The sequence below is a fragment of the Hippopotamus amphibius genome, chromosome 6 (assembly GCF_030028045.1).
Source record: "Hippopotamus amphibius kiboko isolate mHipAmp2 chromosome 6, mHipAmp2.hap2, whole genome shotgun sequence".
NCBI classification, from domain to species: Eukaryota; Metazoa; Chordata; class Mammalia; order Artiodactyla; family Hippopotamidae; genus Hippopotamus; species Hippopotamus amphibius.
This window is the reverse complement of record NC_080191.1, coordinates 62,155,402-62,177,837: the sequence shown is the minus strand read 5'-3', so window position 1 is coordinate 62,177,837 and position 22,436 is coordinate 62,155,402. Positions and strand designations below refer to the sequence as shown.

The following is a 22,436-nucleotide window of genomic DNA, read 5'->3' as shown; positions in this document are numbered from 1 at the left end:
CTCCATTAACTTCCCTGTACCTTAGCACACGTTAATCAAAGAATCTGAAAGTTGTGAAGGATTTGGTAGTCACCCTAATCCAACTCCTCAGTTTAATACTCAGGAACTAAGGCTTAGAGAAATCACCTGACCAATCTAATCCCGTCTCTCCCCACACGCCCCCACCCCCAGCCACTAATTATTAAAGCAAAATATTATCAAGTAAACCTGACTGCCCCAGAGAGTCAGCGCCCGCACCGACTTACGTGAACGAGCACTCGGTCAGGTCGAAGGGCGGGCAGGCGTACTGAGTGCGCCACTCAAACAAGTAGGAGCAGTCGGAAGTCTCCTGGAGAAACACCGGCTGCGGAAGTGGAGAGACAGGCATGTGAAATAGGAAACCTCAGGCAGCTGGTGCTTTAAGGATGCGAATAGGAAGGGATGCACCTGCTCATTAAACACTACACAGGCTGATCAAGGTGTGAACAGTTTTTGTAAATAACGCACTTAAACTAAGCCAACCGGGAGGTTTCGTGAGCTGTAAGAGCAGATTCACTTTATAAAGACGCAGACAGTGGAGCGGGGGTGCAGCGGCGCCCCCTGCGCCGAGCACACTCACCGCCTGCGTGCTGCGGTCGCAGTAGAAGAAGATGGCTGTGGAGCGCTGGTACACCTTGTGGCAGGTGTCCCCCCCGGTGTAGTTCATCTTCAACACCCCGTTCTCATAGGTCAGCTTCTGGGTAAGGAGACCTGCTCAAGAAGCAGCCAGGTCAGCAAGGATCAGTTCAGGAAGCCCCAGGCTAATCAACCCAGACACGGTGCATCACACACTCTGAACACACACAAGACCACAGGCTCCCTGTGTCCCTCACGTGACACTGCAGAGACTAAAACCAGCCCTCCTCTCGCCCAAGGCTGCGACCTTACAGACCAACAACGGGATCAATGACACGCAGGCACCCCTCGGACTGCTGAGCTCCAAGGATGTCGCTTCCTCTACACAGCCCCTCAGGGAGGCCCACCTACTCACCCGTTAGCTACTTCGACTTCTTTTTAAAAAATTCTTAAACTTCTCATCACTTGTCCAGCAAGTGAAGAGACAGCTTGAGGACAAAACAGCCTGCCCTGTAAGTTTCACAGCCAACCCTGTACAAAATGTGTCTCCTTTGTCTCAATTCCAGAAAGTACTACCTCAGAATACCCATCAACAGTCCAGTGGGTCCCAAAGTTGGGATAAAGAGAAGAAATATGATCTCAGAATCAGTAACTGGTATTGCTAGATAAGAATGAAATAAACTCTAACAACACAACACTTGTCAGTACATTTCCTGGTGACGAAAATCAAGTGAAATCAGAAACATCACTAATACGCTGTTTTACAGGAATATATCAGACATTCTTCCTACTCAAGAAAGTTATAATCTTTAGATCTTAAATCATAAGATATAACCATAACACCTTAAATATGGAAATTACATTCTTTTGCAAATAAGAGAAGGAAAAACCACGGTACCTGCCACTTTCTGAAATCCCAGGGGTCCATGCTTTGCCTGACAGGATGAGATGACCTTGGACTTGTCACCGGTGGGGCAGATACCTGAGGACAGCTTTCCACAGACCCGGAAGTAATAGGTGTATTCTCCGGCGCTCACGATGGTGTCATTTAGGCTGAGAGGCTTTAGGTCATACACGTTGCCATGCCGTGGGTCTCTCACCTCACAGTTGTCTCCTTCAAGAACACGAGAAGGGAAGGGCAATTACACAACTTACACCTTCAGGCAAAATTTCTGCAACTTTTCATCAGCTAAGTACTGTCTTAAAAGAGGCATTAAACACCACTTCCACGTTCTCTCCTTCTGTCTGTATACATAAGACACACTGCCTGGAAAGCATTTCTCTGAAAAGCTTAGATCACAGGATGAAGATCCACTTAAACAAAACCAAACCCCACGTTCATGGTCTCAAGTGTGAAACGCCAACAGCCCATCAATTCGCATAGGTGAGGAAAATGTCGCTGGTAAAGTGAGCAACGGAAAAAAAATGAAAAAAAAAAAAGTGAGCAGTGCAAAAAAAAAAAACCCTCAAGGATAAGAAGCTATCCGTCCACTAACAGACATCTCATGATCACGCACAGGGTTTCACATCTGAGATGCTGTTAGAACACCCCCTACTTCAAACATTCACAACCATCAGTGAGCAGGGCCGGGTCTTACCTTCCACGCGGACAACGGGACAGGCTTCCACAGTTCTCCAGACAAACACATACTCACAGTCGTTCAGGAGCTCAAAGGTCGGGGATCCCTACAATAGAAACCAACAGCTCACTGCGTTCCCATTTATTTAAAAAATGAGTCAAGGGCATATACCCAAAGAAAACCATAATCCCAAAAGAAACTTGTACCATCATGTTTATTGCAGCACTCTTTACAATAGCCAGGACATGGAAGCAACCTAAATGCCCATCAACAAATGAATGGATACAGAAGATGTGGCATATATATACAATGGAATATTACTCAGCTATAAAAAGGGATGAGATGGAGCTATATGTAATGAGGTGGATAGAACTACAATCTGTCATACAGAGTGAAGTAAGTCAGAAAGAGAAGGACAAATATTGTATGCTAACTCACATATACGGAATCTAAAAATGGTACTGATGAACTCAGTGACAAGAATAAGGATGCAGATACAGAGAATGGACTGGAGAACTCGAGGTATGGGAGGGGGCGGGGGGTGAAGGGGAAACTGAGACGAAGCGAGAGAGTAGCACAGACATATATATACTACCAACTGTAAAACAGTCAGTGGGAAGTTGTTGTATAACAAAGGGAGTCCAGCTCGAGGATGGAAGATGCCTTAGAGGACTGGGGCAGGGAGGGTGGGGGGGACTCGAGGGGGGGGAGTCAAGGAAGGGAGGGAATATGGGGATATGTGTATAAAAACAGATGATTGAACCTGGTGTACCCCCAAAAAAATAAAAAAAATAAAAAAATAAAAAATAAAAAGGCAAAAAAAAAAAAAAAAAAAGAGTCAAATGGTAGCAAGAATTAATACCCAACTTTTAACCTCCACGAGAAAAGTACACGGCACTTATGAAACGCATCAGACCTGGGGGGAAACAGCATGTTCTAGTGAAACCCTATCAATGGCCTAAAACCCCTGAAAACTCTGGCAAGTTCTTCAGACAGAAGATTTGGAGACTGGAGGGGTGCGGGGATGAGGCAGGACGGACACGCACCGTCGTGTGGGCACACTCGAGTGTTATCCTGGTGGAGAAACGCTGGTTCCTGCATTTGTCACCATTGACGTAGATGATGCTCAGGGACCCGTTGGCAACTTGAGGACTGGCCTGCACGACGCCCAGGTTCCAGCTGTTGTCTTCTGACACCAGGCAGGACCCCACTGCGCTGCCTGGAAGGACCGGGAGAGCCGTTGAACGTGGAGGTGGGAGGGAAGGCAGAACGAACGTGAGTCCAGTGCTCGGAACTCACCACGGCAGCCAGGAATGTACGGGAGAGGACTGCAGACACTCAAGTAGAAGGTCCTCCTTTTTCCATCAGACAAGGTGTCGACTGCAGTCCAGGGCTTCTTGGCTTTGCTTAGGCCACTCAGATCGTACTCGTTCCCAGCGAGGTCTGAAACACACAGAAACGCTGGAAATCCCTGCCTCCCTGGCAGCTTTGGGCACGGCCACTCAACCCCAAAGACCAAGGATGCATGAATTTCAGAGTCATAACAGAGAAATGAGGAGACCCACAGGAGGCTGAGAGGCTTCTGCCACAGAGACATACACCTGCCCTGACCCTCAAAACCGCCGACAGGACAAAGCACCACGGGGGTGGAGGGCTGGCTGGGGCCACCACACAGAATGAGGGTTCCTGGAGCCCCCGCTCGGCGGCGGGGTACATCTGACAGAGCTTTATCCTCTTATGCTTTTCTTCTCCTTCAAGTAAGAAGCTCTGACAGTGTACCTGATGTTCCCCCCAGTTTTCTTTTCTGTTCTTAACCAGCTTCTGATTCCAAACTATGGCCCAACACCATTAATTACGTATACAGATTCTCTTCAAGAGAAGCTTTACAATTCTAGGCGTCAAAGAAAATATGTAACACAAATGTCATGCCGCCTGTAAAATAAAACATGCACACCACACAGATGCACACACACACACAAAGAGACACACGCAGGCAAATACACATACACATACCCTGACGTGCGCGCACACACTTCTAACCGGCCTCTTAATTCCTGGTCCCCCGGCCTCACCTGTGACTTGGCAATCCACCGGAGAAGGTACACAGGCCAAAGCGGTTTCAAACTCAAAGAAAGTGTCCCGGATCCCCAGGCCGGAGTCAATGTCCTGATGCAAGAATCTGGGGGTGCCTGGGTAAACGTCATCATTGCAGACAAAGCGGATGATGAACGCGTCGGCCCTCCCTGGGAACAAGAAGGGCAGACTGAGGGAACCGCCGCGATCACGCTGCGGCCGCACACGCACGTGGCACCAGGACGAGCGTGCCCGGGGACGCGCCTCCAGGCCACCCTCTGAGACCGTCACATTGAAGCTCCAGGTCTATCTCAGGGACCCGATCTGAACTCAAAGTGGCCACGTGCACTGCGACAGTGACCCACATAAAGGCCGTTTACCCTGTCTGCGCACCTGGTGTCTCGGCACTCCTCTCTTCTAGGAAGTATGCAAGTGCTACACCTGCTCATCCATCCAAACACTAGAAAAACGTCACTCCCCTTTTCGGGTTTACGCGACAGTATTTACTAAGTTCTTCCTACACACACGAGTGAAAGGAACAGAGGGCTCCCCGCCCTCCTGGGAGCTGACACCTCGTCCAGCGCCCCGACAGGAAGCACACTAACGGTAAACTTTCCTCACGCAGGCCAGATGGAAACGAAGGAAAACGCAGCAGGGGTGGGCCTGAGAAACCCCAAGGGGGTGGGGACAAGGCACGGTGGTTTGGAACATGGCGGCCGGGCTCACTGAGAAGATGCCATCTGAGCTCCCCTGAAGAAGTGAAGAAATGAACTGCCTGGCCGCCTTGAGGGGAGAACGCCGCAGGCAGAGGGAGCAGCAGGGACGAAGGCTCAGGCGCGGAGGGTGGGCGAGAGTGGGCCTTTGTGGTCCAGAAGCAGGAGGTCCGTGGGACTCAGCTAGGACAGCAGTGGGGGGCCCTGTCAGAGGAGCAGCAGGTGTCCCGCGACCACAGGTCAGGGCTGGCTGCTACTCTGGGCACATGTGGAGCCCTGGGCGGGGGGTCTGAGCTGGGAAAGACATAACCCAGCACTTAAAACATCACTCTGACTGCCCAGCTAAACACAGACCACTGGTGTCGGGGTGGGGAGGAGGCAAAAGCAGGACGACCAATGAGGAGGCTCCTGCAGGGAGGGGACCATGCAGCGGGTCGGATGCTGCACTGAGGGAAGAACCCTAGAGTCCTGAACACATTAACCCCCACCGTGGACCAGACGTGTCCGGTTAATACAGGGGGAAACACAGCAAAGAGAGGGGAAGGGGCAAGCCTGGGGCCAAGCGGCTCTATGGGCTGCTTATACACGTGCTGCGCCCCTGGGGCTGCTGGCGCCTGGATTCAACCCCAGCAAAAGAAATGTCAGCGGACGTCAGCCACACGACCACACCGATAACCCTGCAAGAGACACAGGGTTATTTTCCAAATTGGGGCAAAAAGAATTACATATAAGTGCCTAATCTGTTTCGCTTTTAAACAGAACTCTGGAACTGGAGAGCAAAAGAAGTATAAACAAGACTGAGGCACACTGCTTTTTGGACAGTGAAGTGAGTGAGCAGCTGACTATTTTGACCAAGAGTTGAAGAACTTTCCTTCTGTAAAGCAAAGGATCGCCACTCCCCCGGCTCCACTAAGTGCTCCTCTAACCACCTAAAATTATCTCAGTCTGTGGTCCAAATCCTCCCCAACAAATGATACGGAACAAGAGCAATTCCCATTCTAGGACAACCCTTCCAGGATCTGACAGCAGCCCCCAGGCCCATGTTTCCTCCTTGAAGTAAGAAGACTCCCAATTCTTATGCCCCCATCACAGGAATCCTGAACTCACTCCCCAGACGCCCTAAAAGTCCTCTCCCCGGCTGGAGCGGGATGCACAAAAGGCACTAATGGTCACAGGCTGTCGCGGGTGCAGGAGCGCAGAGCCCTCCCAGCCCCTTCTGGACACTGGCTTCCTCTGACATCGACTTGGATGGCCCTCATATTATGTATGGGCACCGCACATCACACGACAGCCCCCTCCCGAGGCCACCCCGGGGTGCTGCAAAGACAGGGTGGATTCCATCCTCGGCCCTGCTGCTCACTCGCCGTGTGGCGCTGGGCCGTGTGTGCGACTGCACCTCTGTGGGCCTCTGATCCTCAATGCAGAAGAGAAAAGTGTCCACCGCCAGAGCCAGGATTCGGATCAAAGCCCTGACCCCCAGACCTGGCTCTGCCCACCAGTGAGCGAGTGCTCTGTCTGGGGCACAGGGCCTTCGTCACCTGTGAAGCAAGACGTGGTTAAGCAGGAAGGCGTGAGCGCGATGAGATGCACAGGGTTGGTGGGGAAGCAACCCGCTAAGCGCACACAGCACCTCCACACAGGACGGCACACGCAGCGAGCACTCATGCTCGGTAGCTGTCACTGCACCCCTGTCCTCCCTGGGCTCTCAGACCTGGCCTTGTACCTGTGACACCAAAAACGGCAACTTTCAGTTTACAGTCACAGCCGCAGGGAGGAGCAGCAACGTGAACCCACTAAAGGTGGCAAAACTGTATTTAAAGATACGATAAAGACTGAACAGAGGAACTGGAGAAAAGAAAGAAATTAAGGAAAAAACAAAGAAACGTCTGTTATTTCTTCATCCATCACTTCTTTAATACCTGAGAAACACCGGATAAAAGGTCGAGTGAACACATTCTATCGGAGGAGCCACTGGAGAGGCTGGTGGAGGACGCCTAGGGGCAGGGGCGGCAGAACCTAGTGGCCGGAGCCCCTCCAGCCTCGGGATGCACTCAGGGGGCTGGGAGAACACACCAGAGGCCACGCATGTGCAGGACATGCAGGGCCCAGAGGTGGGATGGCAGCCAGGACTCAGAGACTACAGGCAATCACGTTACACTCAGAAAGGTTTGCAGTCACAGAACCACCAGGACACCGGGTAGCTGCAAACACAGGGATGTGAGCTCACCTTTGGAGGGGGAAGGAAGCCCCGTGTAGGTCAGAGTTATAAAGCCTTCGGTGGACAGCTGGAGGCTCTTCTCCAGGCCCACCAGCCTTCCCGGCTTCAGATTCTTCAGCTCTTCGGTCTGGGTTTCTGCCTCACAGCCAGAAGCGGGTTTTCCATCCATGGTGCCGCAGATGGGCACTGCACCGCACACGTTCAACTGCAGGCCAGACAGTGAGAACCACACACGAGGCTACGTGACTCACCGCAAACATAACCCGAGCAACTCAAACTCTCCCAGCCAAACAGAGTTGTTTGTTTGTTATCCAAAGAACCGCATAATTTGTGACATCATGCAAATGACCGACTTCCTACGTCTGGGCAATTAAACCCTAAAGCCAGTACAGAAAGCAAAAATTGAAGTCCAAACAGCAATGCCCATTAATGGCCTCTAAGGCTGTATTTATACAGCCCCGTATCTCTACGTGCATGAGACACACTGCATATAATGATGCAGCATATGTAACAGAAAGAACATGGGTGGATTCCATCCAAATCCAGTAGCTGATATAACGAAGCAGACTATGCTCTTCAGTATGAGACACGGAAAGGATAGACTGCTCTGTAACTGGTAAGTGTCCATGGACAACTACACAAAGTTAAGATCTACATATACAAAGTGTCTTTCCTTAAGACCGAAGTTTCCTACTTAAGAAATGGCCACTTAGGACTACACCCAAGCCAGTGCCCTGCAGCCACGTGGGCAGCTGAGCCCAACAGGGCCAGGTGATGCGGGTACAACACCAGGTATCCGGCCGGTGGGAGGTGGTGTCCTGAGCCTTTGAGGCACCACAAGGGCTGTGCCCTGTCTCCCAGGAACCTGGACATGCTATTAATCAACTCCATTTCTACCTTCCTCATTCCCAGTCTGTTCCTGCTGTCTGCATCCACGCACCTGCCACCTCCGACCCCTGCCACTGCACAGGCAGAGCCTTCCTGTGCAGGCCCACCTCTTCCCCAGGCCCCTACAGACTTCATCGTTTCTGGCATGTTCTCTCTGGGTTCACCTCCTCTGGCATGTCCTCCATGGGACTCACCTCTTCTGACACGTTCCCTGAGGCAGCAGTCCCCAACCTTTTTGGCACCAGGGACCGGTTTTGTAGAAGACAATGTTTCCATGCACTGGGATGTGAGGGCGGGGGAGATGGTTCAGGCAGTAATGCGAGCGATGGGGGGACAGGGAGAGGCAGATGGAGGCTTGCCACTCACCCACCGCCCACCTCCTGCTCTGCGGCCCAGTTCCTAACAGGCCAAGGACCGGTACCCGGTCTGTGGCCCGGGGGCTGGGGACCCTGCCCTACAGGGCTGAACAAAGCTCCTGCCTGCCTCTCACACTCACGCAGACAGCCAAATACCGTCACCTATGATAACCTACGACAAGCCAAACTCCAGAGCAGCAACTTCCGAGCGGGTGGGGGAGGGCGGGACTGCAGCCCCTGTGCTACTGAGTGAGAAGCCCCGTCAGGAGTCTTTCAGCTCTGGAACCTGCTGTGGGCCCTCTTGCACGCGCTGCGCCTACAAAGTCCCCTTTGCATCAAAGTTTTATGACATTCTCATCCCAGCTTCCTGGTTTCAAAGATTATTCTCTTCTTCCACTGTCAATTTTGCTAGAAGAGGTTAAACCTAAATAAAGGTTTTTAAAGAGTTTTCTCCCAGTCTAGCAGCGCTTCGTTTATACCAGAACAGCCTTAAGTGCAGATCTTCCTCCTCCCCACTCCAGACACACGGTCGGCACTGCCCACGGAGGAAGTGCTGTCCGAAGATTCTGGAGCACTGCCATCGGTTCGCCTCCCTTTCACAGGGACACATAATTAGCATTTCCTGTTGACCAGTGGCTCCGAAACCCCAGTGGGCATCAGAGCCCCCCGGGGCCTTGCCAAAACAGACTGCTGGGCCCCAGCCACACGATGCCGCACTTCCCGCAAGTTCCCCGGCGACGCGCATGCTGCTGGCCCAGGACCACTGCTCCGGATGCATGGCCACGGGCAGGGAATAGCTTATTTTCTGAAGAATGACACCCTCATGGCTGCACCATAGTGAGATGGGGCAACGGTGTCACCCCACTTCCCCTTCGATCTGGATTTTCTCATCTCCTCCTGGGTGAGAGTTGCCATCACAGCGCTCTGGACAATTCCTGAGGACACCTGCCTCCCCTGTCACCAGCTGCAGATGACCTTCATGCATCCTCCCCTCCTTGCAAGGCAGATGAGAACGCATCACGTAAAAGCCTTACCACAAACGTCTTCCCGATGCCCGAGACTACGTATCCTTGGGAACTGTTTAGTGGGTTCAGATCGAACACATACCCACTGTTGGGGTCCCTGATGGAGCAGGCCTGCAAGAACAAAAGGGGCAAAGAGGCACATTCAAGCCTGGTCTGAGAGAACGTGGCAAAGACAGCGCACCTCCACGCCTGCCCACGTGGACTGCACGGACGCTAAGCCCCAGAGAAGCAGCCCTGGCGAGCTCACAGCCCCTTCCCAGGCCTCACCAGAAGCGCCCCAAGTGGGACGCCGGCTCAGAGATGCTGACCTCACCTGAGCTCCTAAGGCTGCTTTATTCACCTGAACAAGACCACTGCTGACCCCCAAGGAAAAGTGAAGAACCGTAAGAGACCCACAAATAATTACCTGTCCCTTCTCTTCTAGAAGGTGTCGTGAGCCCCACCTCCCCGTGCCTTTTTTCCGCTCCACCCACCACATGCAGAGAACGGAGTGGTGGCCACGGCCTCAGAAAGCACTGCCGGTGGGTGGGGGCGGCACACCCTGACTCCCACCCTCCCCCAGGCCCCAAGAGCCTGGGACGCTGTGCCGGGAACATTCCTCTGGGTGAGCCTGGGCTTTGCTGTCTGGCAGAGCCTTGAAAAGGGAGGGAGGGAAATTCGTCCCATCATAAGGGAAAGCGCCCAGTGCTGTGAACACAAGGTGTGCCCTTGGGAGGGCAGAGAGCACATCTCAGGGCACCTGGCTGCCACGTTCTGCAGGCAGGGGTTCACCTGAGGGCAGGAGCATGTGCCCAGGCTGAAGAGCGTGACGAGCCCAGCACTGCAGCGCGCACAGGGCTGAGGCAGGGATGTGGCTGGAAGCAGAGCACTGAAACCTTGAGCACCATGTTAAACCACACGGGCTAAACCGTACAGACAGTGGGGCACGGACACGTTTTAGGCGTGGTCATGATATTTAAGCACCGATCTCCGCGGTGATGGAGAGCCCAGAGCCACTGCCACGCTGAAGGGACAGTGACGTGCAGAAAAAGGAAGGAACCCAGAGTAATCAGGGAGTAAAACTGAAGGTCCTGGTTTTCATCCCAGGACGGGGAGCCAGGGGAGAGGGGGAGGAATGCAGGATGACTTCCAGACGCCTGCTGTCAAGGCAGAGGAAATGGAGACGCCAGAAAGGGATTAAGAAGCACGAGGGGAGGGGTGCAGAGCCTGGACACCAGGGGCAGCTCGGCCAGAAGCCCAGGAACGCACCCGTACCTGGTCTGTGTCTGTCGTTACTTGGACAGGACAGGCAGCCTCCGTGTTCCACAGGAAGCTGACCACACACTCCCAGCTGAGAGAAAATATGGGATGGGTGTTCTGAAAGGAGAAATCGGGATGAAAGTCAACATGAGAAAGTAGAACTGGCTCTAACCGAAAAAACACTAGCCTGATAAATAGAAAGAGCTAATAAAATCTACGGATTATCGTGCGCCAGCACTAGGCTAGGTGCTTGATGTGCCTTATCTAATCATAAACTCCTCATCATTCCTACCAAGGAGATGTTCTCTCTCATGCTCAGATGCTGGGAAATTCACCTGAGGCCACACCAGGTGTAAATGGTAGAACTGGGATCAAAACCTCGGTCTGAGTCCAAGTCCACGCTTTTGAAAACCCTTCTACACCCAGATGCAGAACGAGAGCTAGACCCAGACACAGGCTGGGGTGAGGGTCGGGACGTGGGGGAGGAGGGACCGGGAAGGGCCATGAGGAGGCTCCCGGGCGCGGCCAGGGCTCTGTTTGCGGGTGTGGGTCTAGTTACACAGGTGTGCTCATCCCACTGTGAGTCACTGGCCGTCCACGCACTTTCCTGAGTGTGTTTTCACTAACAAGTGCAATGAGCATTTCTCAACTGAGCCTCAGGACAGCCTGTACCGGCCCTCTGTGTACAGATGAGGAAATGGGAGCGCAGAGGAGTCTAGATGCCCGCCTGGACGCATGGGTGAAGGAGGTGCCAGGCTGTGCCCCACACCTTACCCACCAGCGCCCTCCGATCAGAAGCCGCCACCCTCTCAGCCACAGCATCACCAGCCACGAACTAAAAACACACCCATCCCTTCTGCCTCACGACGTGGTCGTGAAAAGTCCGGGGACTGCAGAACTCCCCGGTACATGACCCTCATTCGCTCAGTGTTTCCTGAGCCCATGAAATACGCCAGCCCCCGCACCAATGCTGAGAGATACAGTAACAATGTGAACGCGCTCTGAAAACTGGAAAACACCATCTGAATAGGATGTCACAGGAAAGCTGAAAAAATGAGGGTCCGAGAGAACTTCCTGAACTGTCCAGTATCTCCGTGGCAACGCGACACCAGAGAGGGGAAGTGGAGGGGGATGAGACGCAGGGAGGGGACGCCCGGATGTGCCCAGGAGGCAGAGAGGCTGGCTGAGTAGCCTGCGTTCCTTCCTGGGACTGAGAGCAGAAACGGGGAAGTGGCTCAGGCTTATCAGAGTGTGTTTACGGCTCAGCTATGCGACACTTTCCTCGCACAACTCAGGCTGTGCTCAGCCAGCTAGCATTTTCCTTCCCTTATCAGAACGACCTTCTCAAGCTCTAAAGACATTAGTTCTTGGGAAAAAATCGTGTGCTGGCAAAGGACAGAGAGAACTTGGCGTCTGCAAGAAGACTAAGATGGAAGTGACCAAGGCCCCCACGGGCTGAGTGGAATGGACACACCAGGCCGGTTCTTGTCTACAAAGTGAAAGGATGCTGTAGCAGACCCTTAAAAAATGTAACTGACTCTTGGAAATAATCTGCTTGATAATAAACTTGAGCTCTTTATTATTCCCACTCAGCGTTCATCTAAGAGTTTGGCAATTATTCAAAAAACACGTGACTCAGGTACAAATGTAAAAACTCCAGGTTAAAAAAAAAACCAAGTAGGTTTAGAATAACAACGTTCTGGAAATGCACTCCAGTGACAGGCGCAGAGTACTGTAAATGTACTTAATGCCGCTAAACTGTACCGCTTAAAATGGCTAAAATGGTAAATCTTATATTATATCTCTTCCACCACATCGTTTTTTAAAAATCAATGGGGACTGTACACCATGACCCTGCAGCATTTTTATTTCGAGTTTTCTCTTCTGCCCCGGCTGAGGAACTTGGGCCTAAATGCAACCTCCATCACCTTCTCCATCTCCTAGCCGTGATTTTTCATCCCTGCTTTGCCAACACATTACACATCCCTCTGCGTTCATTCATGGGCCTGAGCTGCACCCGGCCTCAGCCTCCTCGTCTATGAACTCTGCTGTTTGGACTGAACCACCTCTAAGACCTATTCTGCTGCCGTGATCCTCAGATCACCAACTCACAGGAACTAACAGGCAGGACGGCAATCTGTACCACTCAGAGAGAAAACTCCAGCCTTCAGAACACCATACAGTGCATGTCACAAACCAGCAGTAAGAGATCAGGCTTAAACTTGAGAAAGGGCAGCCACAAAAGCACCCCTACCATGCTTCCTGCCTCTCTGAGTTTGTATCACATGCTGAGCTGAAGCAGAATTAAGAGCAACCGTCATCCCTGTGAAGAGAGACAGAGGAACCCAAAGCAACCAAGGTCACAGGGGAGGAGTAGCACCTTCCTTACCAGGCTGCCCCTGGAGCAGACGAGGTGGATCCTGGTGGTGTAGGTAGTCTGTCTCCTGTCGCTGGTGTTGCAGGCGGAGCCGTTCACGTACTCCAGGAGGAGGCTGCCGCTGTTCTCCACCACGGGGCCCGTCTTTGCGACCCCCAGGTTGCTGATGGAGACAGTTTCTGAAAATGAACCCTGCAAACATGCGTGCCGTTAGGTTCCCTTTGAAGAGAAAACAACTGATTTCTTCATTACTTCATTCTCGTTATTCACAGTGGTTGTGTTCTATAAACTCGCCACAAATACAGAATACAGAACCACTGTTCCTACATGGAGGAGAAATACAGTCACCCTCCATGTCCACGGGTTCTGCATCTGCAGGTGCAACCAACTTCAGATCGAAAATACTCAAGGGAAGGAAATTCCAGAAAGTTCCAAAAAGCAAAACTTAAATTTGCTACCAGCATCTTGGGACTTCCCCGGTGGCACAGTGGTTGGGAATCTGCCTGCCAATGCAGGGGACATGGGTTCGATCCCCAGTCCGGGAAGATACCACATGCCACAGAGAACCTAAGCCCGTGCGCACAACTACTGATCCTGCGCGCTGTAACTACTGAAGCCTGAGAGCCTAGAGCCCGTGCTACGCAACAAGAGAAGCCACCACAATGAGAAGGCTGTGCACCACAACAAAGAGTAGCCCACACTCACCACAACTAGAGAAAGCCCATGCACAGCAATGAAGACCCAACACAGGCAAAAACAAATGAATCAATAAATACATTTATTTTAAAAAAAAAATTTGCTGCCAGCATCTATTAACATAGCATTTACATTGTACTAGGTATAAATAATCTAGAGAGAACTTTAAGTGAGGATGTGCACAGGTGATGTGCAAACACTATGACACTGTAATATAAAGGTCTTGGGCATCCCCAGATTTTTGGTATCTGCCAGAATCCTGTAACCAATCCTCCCCCCTCCACCAAGGGACAACCGTAGTTAACTACATGTACACTTATCTCACAAAGACTGTGATCCTGAATCCTCAAAATCCTGGTAGGTTCTATTTTCTTTATTTTACAGAAGAAAAAATGAGACTCAGACACGCTAAAGTGACTTATCGAAGGCCACCCCACTAACAGGCATCAGAGGAAGGACTCAAACTCCGTCCACCAGGCCAGAAGCCAAGAGCTTCTGGCACCGCACCGCCCACCCCCTCAGGTCTCCATCTGGCCATCTGGGTAGGAGAGCTGAGAACAAGCATGCAGAGTCACGTCAGGCCACTCTGCACAGGGCCACGAAAGACTGTGAAAGCACCCCAGTACTGATCTGAGGTTACAAATAAATGTTAGCGAGTAGACAAATTCGCAAATACGGAATCTGTGAATCACGAGGACTGACTATCCTTTGAGACCATTGCTCCAACAAAGAGCACACGTGCGTATGTGCACGTGCACACACCACAGGGAGCTCCACTCGGAACCACCAGAGTGCGCTCACCAGCTTCCTTTAAAACACCTCCAAGCTGCCGTGTAACAGACACCAGGAAAAGTACGTTCCCGACATGCTATTTTTAAAGAAGCACACACACATCTTTATTTTAAGATGCACCGTGTACAAGGAGCCCAGGGAAACATACCACAGCTCTGGCAGGGACTGCATTCCATCAGATGATGAAGTGCAGCTTGCACCCAGGCGAGAGCTGGCGCCTGTATTGAGTTCACGCACAGCAACTCTGCCGAGCAGGTGTCCCCCTAATTAGTCCAGAAGCAAGACCTTTTGGAAGCAAAACTACTCTTTACAGATGTCTGCTGTTCACCCAGAGACACTTCCTCTGCCGAGTACTGTGAGCTTTTTTAATTTTTAAATCTGAACAATGACTCCAATACGGTCGCATCTGTGGGGGGGCAGATGAGTTCATCCCGAGGCCCCTCTCCCACTCAGAGGGCTTCTCATCAGCAGCTGGGCCTACTTAGACCCGGGAATCCCAAAATAACCCCCTCCACCACCAAGTCGTGGGCTCGGGAGGGGACAGCAGACTCACCTGGTCGTTCTGGTACTTCATCTGGCAAGCGGATGCGTACCGATCGCAGCCCGGCACCGGGTTCAGAGGTCGACACACGTTTATGTAGTATTTCCTCCACGTGCTGCGTGCCCCAGCATTGTCCAGGGCATACCAGTTTCCTCCACGACCACCCTCGGATTTTGCTAGACTGAAGTTTCAAAGGGAAATGCATGCTTTTCAAGCGGAGAGACGTCGGTCCTACCATTCATTTCTAAGCAGTTAAAGAAATACAGAAGGAAACGTGCCCCACCCAACAAACTACAGAAGCCGGCACACCTGTGTTCTCAGCCTCACAAAACGCAGCCCCCAGCAGACCTGGAACTGCCCCCACACCACTACTCCCATAGGCACTGCTTTAAATGATGCAGTGAAGACTGAGGCTTTGCGGGACGCAGACCAGTTGATCTCACAGAGGCTACCAGACCATTAGTAGAACTCATTCTGCTTAAAGACCCAGAACTAACCTGACTCCCTGTCATCAGCTCAGTTACATGCTCACCAGCAGGGCCTAATGGACCTCAGTTAGCACTACCTGCACCACGGCCAGGCCCAGGGCAGGGGACCGCCTCACCTGGAGAGATCGTACTGCTCCATGGTGGAGGGGTCGGTCACCACGCACTCCAGCGGCTCCTCCGGGCAGGCGTAACTGGTGTACCACCGGAAGTTGTAGGTAGAGTTATCTTCTTCCTAGCCTCAGGACAAGGACAGACACGGGAGGGGTGGCAGAGACGGGGAATCGTTACACAAAGCCAGCACCGCAAAGAAGACGGGGCCACTTTTTCCAGATAAAAACCGTAGGAAAGTTAATTTACTTTGCCCATCCCCTCTCATTTTATTACAAGGAAGACTGCCCGGAAATAAATTAAGATGGAAATCTAGCCTCTGTTAAATGCGAATAAGGGATGATTCTGATGTTTTTGTGTTGTTCTGCACCCAAAACCAATAGTGTTGTGGGCTAGGACTGAGGTACAGGTCACTGAAGCAACAGCTCAGAAAATGAATGCAGCCCGTGTCCCCTGGCAAACCTAAAAGGATTAATTAAAATCACAGAATATGATGATTTGCCCAGGAAACCAGACTAATAATAGCTCTGCTTCTAAATAAAGGGCCCACAACAGACTCCTGTATAAGTCCTAGGGAGCCAGACAGCTTGACGGTTTGTCCCAGGGACCATCCCAGCTCACACGTCACCTATATCAGAACCTCACCTCTCTCCAGAAAAGTCACAAGCCCTGTCTTAACCACTTTTTCTCCTCCCCTGCCTTCACAAGACTGACGTTCTCTCGCTCTTTGCCCCGTCACTGTGCAGACACACACACAGCACAATTGCTACCTGATACTCAGGGAGACCCACTCCAGCGTCTCGATCACAAAGAAAGGTGATCAGCGTGGCTCTTGGTGTGTGCTTTTCATTGTTATAGGGCGTGCCCTCTCTGTAGTTCAGCTGGATCATCCCATCGTAATATGAAAGCTTGGCATTACTGCGCCCCAAGTTCCAAGACTTCCTATCACTAAAACAAACAAAATAAACATCTCTTAGAAAAGATACCAAGACCGAAAGCTCTGTGATGCTGCGATACTGAAGAAAGCGCAGTGGGCAGCGCAAGTGGTGGCGGTGCTGGGACCCTGGGTCAGGATCTCAGCACAGCGGGTATGTGAGGGCAACCCGACCCCCACACCGGACCCAAATCCACACTGAGCACAGCTGATTTAAGGCACAGCTCCCCCTGAACTAACACGACGCTGAAAGGAGAAGCGTGTACATAAATCCATCTAACAGCTACACAGAAGGGAGGCTCTGCATGAATCTACTTCCTGTCCAGCTCCTTCTCTGGGAATCTAAACTCCCAGCAGCAACCTCTGGTTTTCCGTCCAGGTCTTCCCAGTGTTTAATTACGCGTCGTAAAGCAAAGATGTCAGCAGACTATGCACCTACTCCAGAACGAAATATTTGTGAGCACAAAATACCTAAGAAAAAACCCAGAACTGAAAATGGTTACTCGCCTTTTTGACACCTGACAGGCTCCTGAGTCCGGCTGGCAGGAGCCCTCGGACACCGCACCGCACACGTTGATGTAAAACTCATACTTCTCCGTCTCAACTTTGTAGGCGCCATTCTTCTTTGTGAGAGGTGACAAGTCGAAAGAAAACCCTAAGAAAGAATCCAAACCATTCCAGGTCAGTGAGACCATGGTGAAGAAGAGCCCCTCCTCTCCTGGCCTCCAGGAGAAGCTCCTGCCAGGCCTGCCCGCCCGGTGGCAGCGAGAGGCGCTACCACAGCCGCCGCACCAACCTTCCCCTTAGAGATGGCCCGCCACCACCACCACCGCACCCCTGCTTCGTTCACTGAAAACCTGAGTCAGAGCCCAGAATTCCTGGCTGAATAAACAAAAAGTGTGTTCAAAGCGGGATGACCACAATACAATGACCTTGGAAAGTCTACGGTGGGTTTCTTGGCCAGAAATCCACACGAAAAGCCTTTTTTCAAACATCATCTATTTCCTGTGTTCCTCAGGTTTTGCAATCAGCAAACCTATCTCAACTATGAATATAAGAGAGGTTTTTAATTATCTCAAGCCTCAAACACCAGATTTTCAGTTTTAAACAGTATTAATATGATCCTAAGGCAGATTGTCTCTGAAACGCTCATAGAAATATTAAAAACAAAGCAAAAAAAGCTAAGCAGTTGCAGGAGAGGCTGCCCCACAAGGCAGTCGGACACACACCTGCCTGGGAGTCGAAGACGGTACAGTTATCCCCCTCGGTTCTGGACAGCACACAGGCTGTGGCCGTGTGCCACTCAAACTCGTAGAAGCATCCATCCACCCTAGAAGTTCTCAGCACTGGGGCACTTTCTAAATCACCTGTCAATGGGGAAGAAAGTCCTATCACTGATCTGGTCTCGAAAAGCTTCCCTTGTTTTAAAAATTGTCTAACAAATACTGATTTGAGGTCCCCAGAGTGGTCAAACCTTCAGAGACAGAAAGGACAAGGATGGGAGCCAGAGGCTGGGGGGGGGGGGGGGGGGGGGGTGTTAGTGTTTAATGGGGACAGAGCTTCAGTTTGGAAGAACGAGAAAGTTCTGGAGATGGATGGGAGTGTAAACGTACTTAACGTACAATGTAAATGTAAGGTGCTTAATGCCACGGAACTGTGCACTTAAAAATGGTTAAAATGATGAGTTTCTGAGATGAAGCGAGAGAGTAGCACAGACATATATATACTGCCAACTGTAAAATAGATAGTCAGTGGGAAGTTGTTGTATAACAAAGGGAGTCCAACTCGAGGATGGAAGATGCCTTAGAGGACTGGGGCAGGGAGGGTGGGGGGGACTCGATGGGGGGGGAGTCAAGGAAGGGAGGGAATACGAGGATATGTGTATGAAAACAGATGATTGAACTTGCTGTACCCCCAAAAAAATAATAAAAAAAAAAATGATGAGTTTCATGTTACATGTATTCTACTACAATTCCTTTACAATGGTTAATTTTATATTATGTATATTTTACAATTTAAAAAAATTTCAAAAAACCCCCCCAAAAATATGTCCTGGTCCTTGAACTTATCCCACAGCTGGGAATTTATCCAAAGGAAATTTTCCAACAAGAGGTAGAGAGGATATGTCATAGCACAATTACCAACACTGGAAACATGCTATTAATCAACAACAGGGAAAATGCTTAAAAATAGTAAAACCAAGCCACTAGCAACCAGGAAGCCCCTAAAAATTATAAATACAACTGTAAAACATAAAAGTCTTCACAAAATACTATGTTTTGAGGAACATAAAAATGTATGGATATATATAGATTTTGACCCTGAAAACCAGTGTAAACCTATAAACAAAGAGACGTGAAGAGGAGCACTGTGTGCAGAGGGCGAGCTCTCGGACAATGCTTTTGAGCACTTGTGATGCTCCCCCTTCGGAGGAAGTGGAGCGGCCCCAGATCAGCCTGCACCAGGCCTCAGGAAGGGGAAACCGTGCCAAGAGCATAACTCATCTGGAAAACTGCAACACAACCCCCTTGGATACCATATGGTTTCTCCATCTCTGGGCTGGTCTGGGGCCGGGCTGGGGATCAAGTCCAATGGACCACCACTAACGCTTCTGGAACCCTCAGCCCTAGCCCTCTCTGCCTCGTCATCCCGGCAGGGGCCGGTGAGAAAAAGAGAAATAAACAACATGGGGCACTGCTGGCAGAGGCCAGGGCACCACCGCATCTACCCTGTGTACCTGGCTTGCACACGAGCGTTATGTTCGTCTTTATTCTCCTGCCGCCAGCACACTCATCACCATCTGAATAAGAGAGCTGAATGTTTCCTTTCTCTTTTGTGGGAGGAGAAATAAATTTGCCCAGGTTTTTACTTCCGTATTTATCTGGAAAAGAGAAAGAAAGGGGGAAAAAACAGAAGACATGATTTAAAATGATCATGACAGAGATGAAGAGGTACCAGCAATGAGCTGAGACCCAGCAGCGTGCCGCGGCCCCTCCCCCGGCCTGCCCAGCCTGGTCCCGAAGGCCAGTGGCTTTCTCTTGAGTGACAAGTTTGACAGGGCAGTGGCAGCCACGCTGAGGACCCCAAGGGCACCTTCAGGCTCAGGAGGAAAGCAATAAACAATGACCTTCGAGGGCACAAGAGGCCGAAAGGCGAGAACGCACGTCACACCATCCTGGAAAATAACACTGTTCCCCTATTTGTGGGGCCCTCAGCTCCCCCGAGATGCGAGATGCGAGGTCTTTCAAAACCAAGGGGATATCATTTGTCCCATGACCAAAGCAGAAATTAAACCTGTTCCACAAGCCAAGCAGGTGACCACTTATACCCTGAGTCAGCTGACTTTACGGTAAAAGTACAGAAGGTTTGCCTCACGTCCCTCTTAATAAAGGCAGGGACACGGTTGGACCTGCTTTTAAAAGACACACCACCAATTCTGAATCCTGGGATAATTCCTACAATCCAACCTGGGTTCACAACCCCGTATCTAATGCTTGTAAAAGATTCTAACTACTCCCACTGCCTGTCACTTTCTTAAGTGACAAACAAGACAAACAACTAATGCGCTATAAATTATATCCAATTGAGAAGTCGCAACCAACACAGTTACAGCAAAAGGAACCCAAGGGGTCCAATGTTCTCTAACGAAGCTACAAGAGTCCACTGGCCTAAAGCCATAATGCTTGAACAATTCCAGGCAGCAGGTTTGCTAAAAAATCAAAATCAGTTTTACACAAGTACTGGCAATGCTCTTCCTCGGCTTACAAAGTGAAAAGATAACCACGTCTTTTCCCATGTGGTTCTTCCTGTATCCAGGGAGCCCACGTCAGACGGCTTCAGCCAACTTCCAGACACCTAAATGCACCAGTTCCCTATATTGAGTCATCACACTCTTCTCTTTACCATCCTTTGAACCCAGAGAGAGGGGAGGCTGAGATAAACCACAGGAAGACCTCCTTATTCACTCCAACCTGGATGCAGCCGGGCTCCGCGCCTTTAACAACCATCACCTACTCGCAGGGCACCACTCACCCACAGCACACACGGCTGCGTCCTCGGGGCATCCCCTCGCCTGGCCCTTCTGCAGGACCCGGTGGCAGATGTTAATGAAGAAGTGCTTCTTTGCTGGTTCCCTCTGGCTGCCATCCACGGCTTCCCAATTCTGTTCCAGCTCTGTAACCAAAAAAAAAAAGAAAGAAAGATTCTTTCAGACAAAGGCAGTGATTTATTTCTCTGAGTCACACCATAAATAGTGATTAAGCGGAAGGTAAAGGCGTGAAGTGCACCAGGCCCACAGTCGCTACACATCGGGCACTCACGTTTCTGGACCCGGCAGGCTGAGGGCACACAAACTCAGTGAGAATCTCAGGCTTGTCGTGAATGTGACAAAAACAAGCCAGCCCCGAACAGCTCCCCAGAAGAGAAGGCTTAACAGGGGTGGGGGCCAGAGGATTAAACAGCAAAATTCCCCCAAGCCCCAAAGTCTGAAATCAGAAACTGAAAAGCAAAGCCAGACGCCAGCCTGGCCTTGGGACCTGGCAGACAAGGGCCGTCGGTGACGCATTTGCCTCCAGACCACAGATAAGGCAGACCCAGCCCAGGGCTTAGTGCTTGGTGCCCCCGGAAGATAAACAAGATACATGTGGTCCCTGAACTCAAAGCATTCATGACTCAGTTGTGTAGGAACAGAGAAAATCCACGGGAGGTAGAAGGAGCACAGGCTGAGAGCAGACAGCAAGTCAAAGGCAGACCATCCCCCAAACAGCCCCCGCAGGCATCTCTGAGAACCGCGTGGGAAGGAGGACAAACGACATCGAGGGTGCTCCTTGTACAGACCCAAGCCTGGGCTTTAAAAGGGAAATCCCACATCAGAGGTAACACGGTCACTACACACCAGTGTCAATAACCCAGAAGGACCCACAGCCCACCACACATTAAACAAGAACAAACACTGTTCTGAAAGCTTTGGTTGGGACGGGGAAGGCTGAAAAGCCACCAGGCAGGAGGATTTTTTTAAACTACTGGCGAAGGATCTCAGCTCTCACCTCACAGCTTCCATAGTTATCTGGGTGCAAACACTACACAAATAAGCCAGGTTCCTAGAGAACCAGCGAGATGGCCGAAGTCAGCTGAGTGCAAATGCACCTCTGCATCCTCACAGATCCTAGGCTGTGCCTTGTACGGAGCGATGTTTACAAATGAAGAAAAATGAAGAGAGGGATCTGAAACCACCAATCGGTTTACTGCAAGAAAACTTCAGGGGTGACGGTAACTTGCTCAAGTCATTAAACACAGCTGGACGTGGCAGCACAGGTCTCAAACCCAGGTCTGAGCAGAGGTGAGAGCTCTTCCCTCTTGGCACACAGAAGACCAGCCTCTTCACCAGCGCATAGAATGTAACCACAGCACCAGCCCCATGGCTCAAAGCTGTTGAACCATAAAAGCGCTGAGACGTTCACTCCCCGGGGCAATTCGCTACTCGAGAGCATCCCCAGTGGGGCTCATGTTCAAAGGAGAGCGTTCCAGCACCCCACAAAGAGGGAATTCTTTCTAATATGATACTTTCCCAAGCAGCTGGGACTCAGGACACGCGAGTAAGCCATCGTGCCCACAGGAGCTGGTGGGTATGTGACTTCAGACCATTATCCCTACCTCACGTGTTGTTCTTCCTACAGAGGTAACGCGCTTCTTTCGATGCCCAATCCCAGGGCTGCTGAAAGGGTGAGAGCAGACATCCCCAACTAGACCTGGTTATCCCTGCTGGGCACCCCCACGCTCATCGTTCAGTCTTCTGCACACCGCCCCCCCCCACCC

At 51.1% G+C, this 22,436-nt stretch overlaps 1 protein-coding gene across 2 annotated transcripts in view; it reads right to left on the bottom strand.

The window, feature by feature from the left end:
- Positions 1 to 22,436, bottom strand: part of IGF2R (insulin like growth factor 2 receptor) — a 104,285-nt gene that overhangs the window by 31,133 nt on the left and 50,716 nt on the right. For both annotated transcript variants that reach the window (XM_057738060.1, XM_057738061.1), the window contains exons 12-29: positions 20,655 to 20,795; positions 19,360 to 19,503; positions 17,852 to 17,989; positions 17,130 to 17,277; positions 16,459 to 16,636; positions 15,697 to 15,812; positions 15,105 to 15,273; positions 13,076 to 13,255; positions 10,702 to 10,803; positions 9,457 to 9,558; positions 7,188 to 7,383; positions 4,247 to 4,417; positions 3,474 to 3,617; positions 3,221 to 3,393; positions 2,193 to 2,280; positions 1,493 to 1,708; positions 599 to 729; positions 246 to 343 (exon numbers count right to left, since the gene is read on the bottom strand). In XM_057738060.1, the coding sequence (XP_057594043.1) occupies positions 246 to 343; positions 599 to 729; positions 1,493 to 1,708; positions 2,193 to 2,280; positions 3,221 to 3,393; positions 3,474 to 3,617; positions 4,247 to 4,417; positions 7,188 to 7,383; positions 9,457 to 9,558; positions 10,702 to 10,803; positions 13,076 to 13,255; positions 15,105 to 15,273; positions 15,697 to 15,812; positions 16,459 to 16,636; positions 17,130 to 17,277; positions 17,852 to 17,989; positions 19,360 to 19,503; positions 20,655 to 20,795 (2,635 nt within the window). The remainder of the gene's footprint in view (positions 1 to 245; positions 344 to 598; positions 730 to 1,492; positions 1,709 to 2,192; positions 2,281 to 3,220; positions 3,394 to 3,473; positions 3,618 to 4,246; positions 4,418 to 7,187; positions 7,384 to 9,456; positions 9,559 to 10,701; positions 10,804 to 13,075; positions 13,256 to 15,104; positions 15,274 to 15,696; positions 15,813 to 16,458; positions 16,637 to 17,129; positions 17,278 to 17,851; positions 17,990 to 19,359; positions 19,504 to 20,654; positions 20,796 to 22,436) is intronic.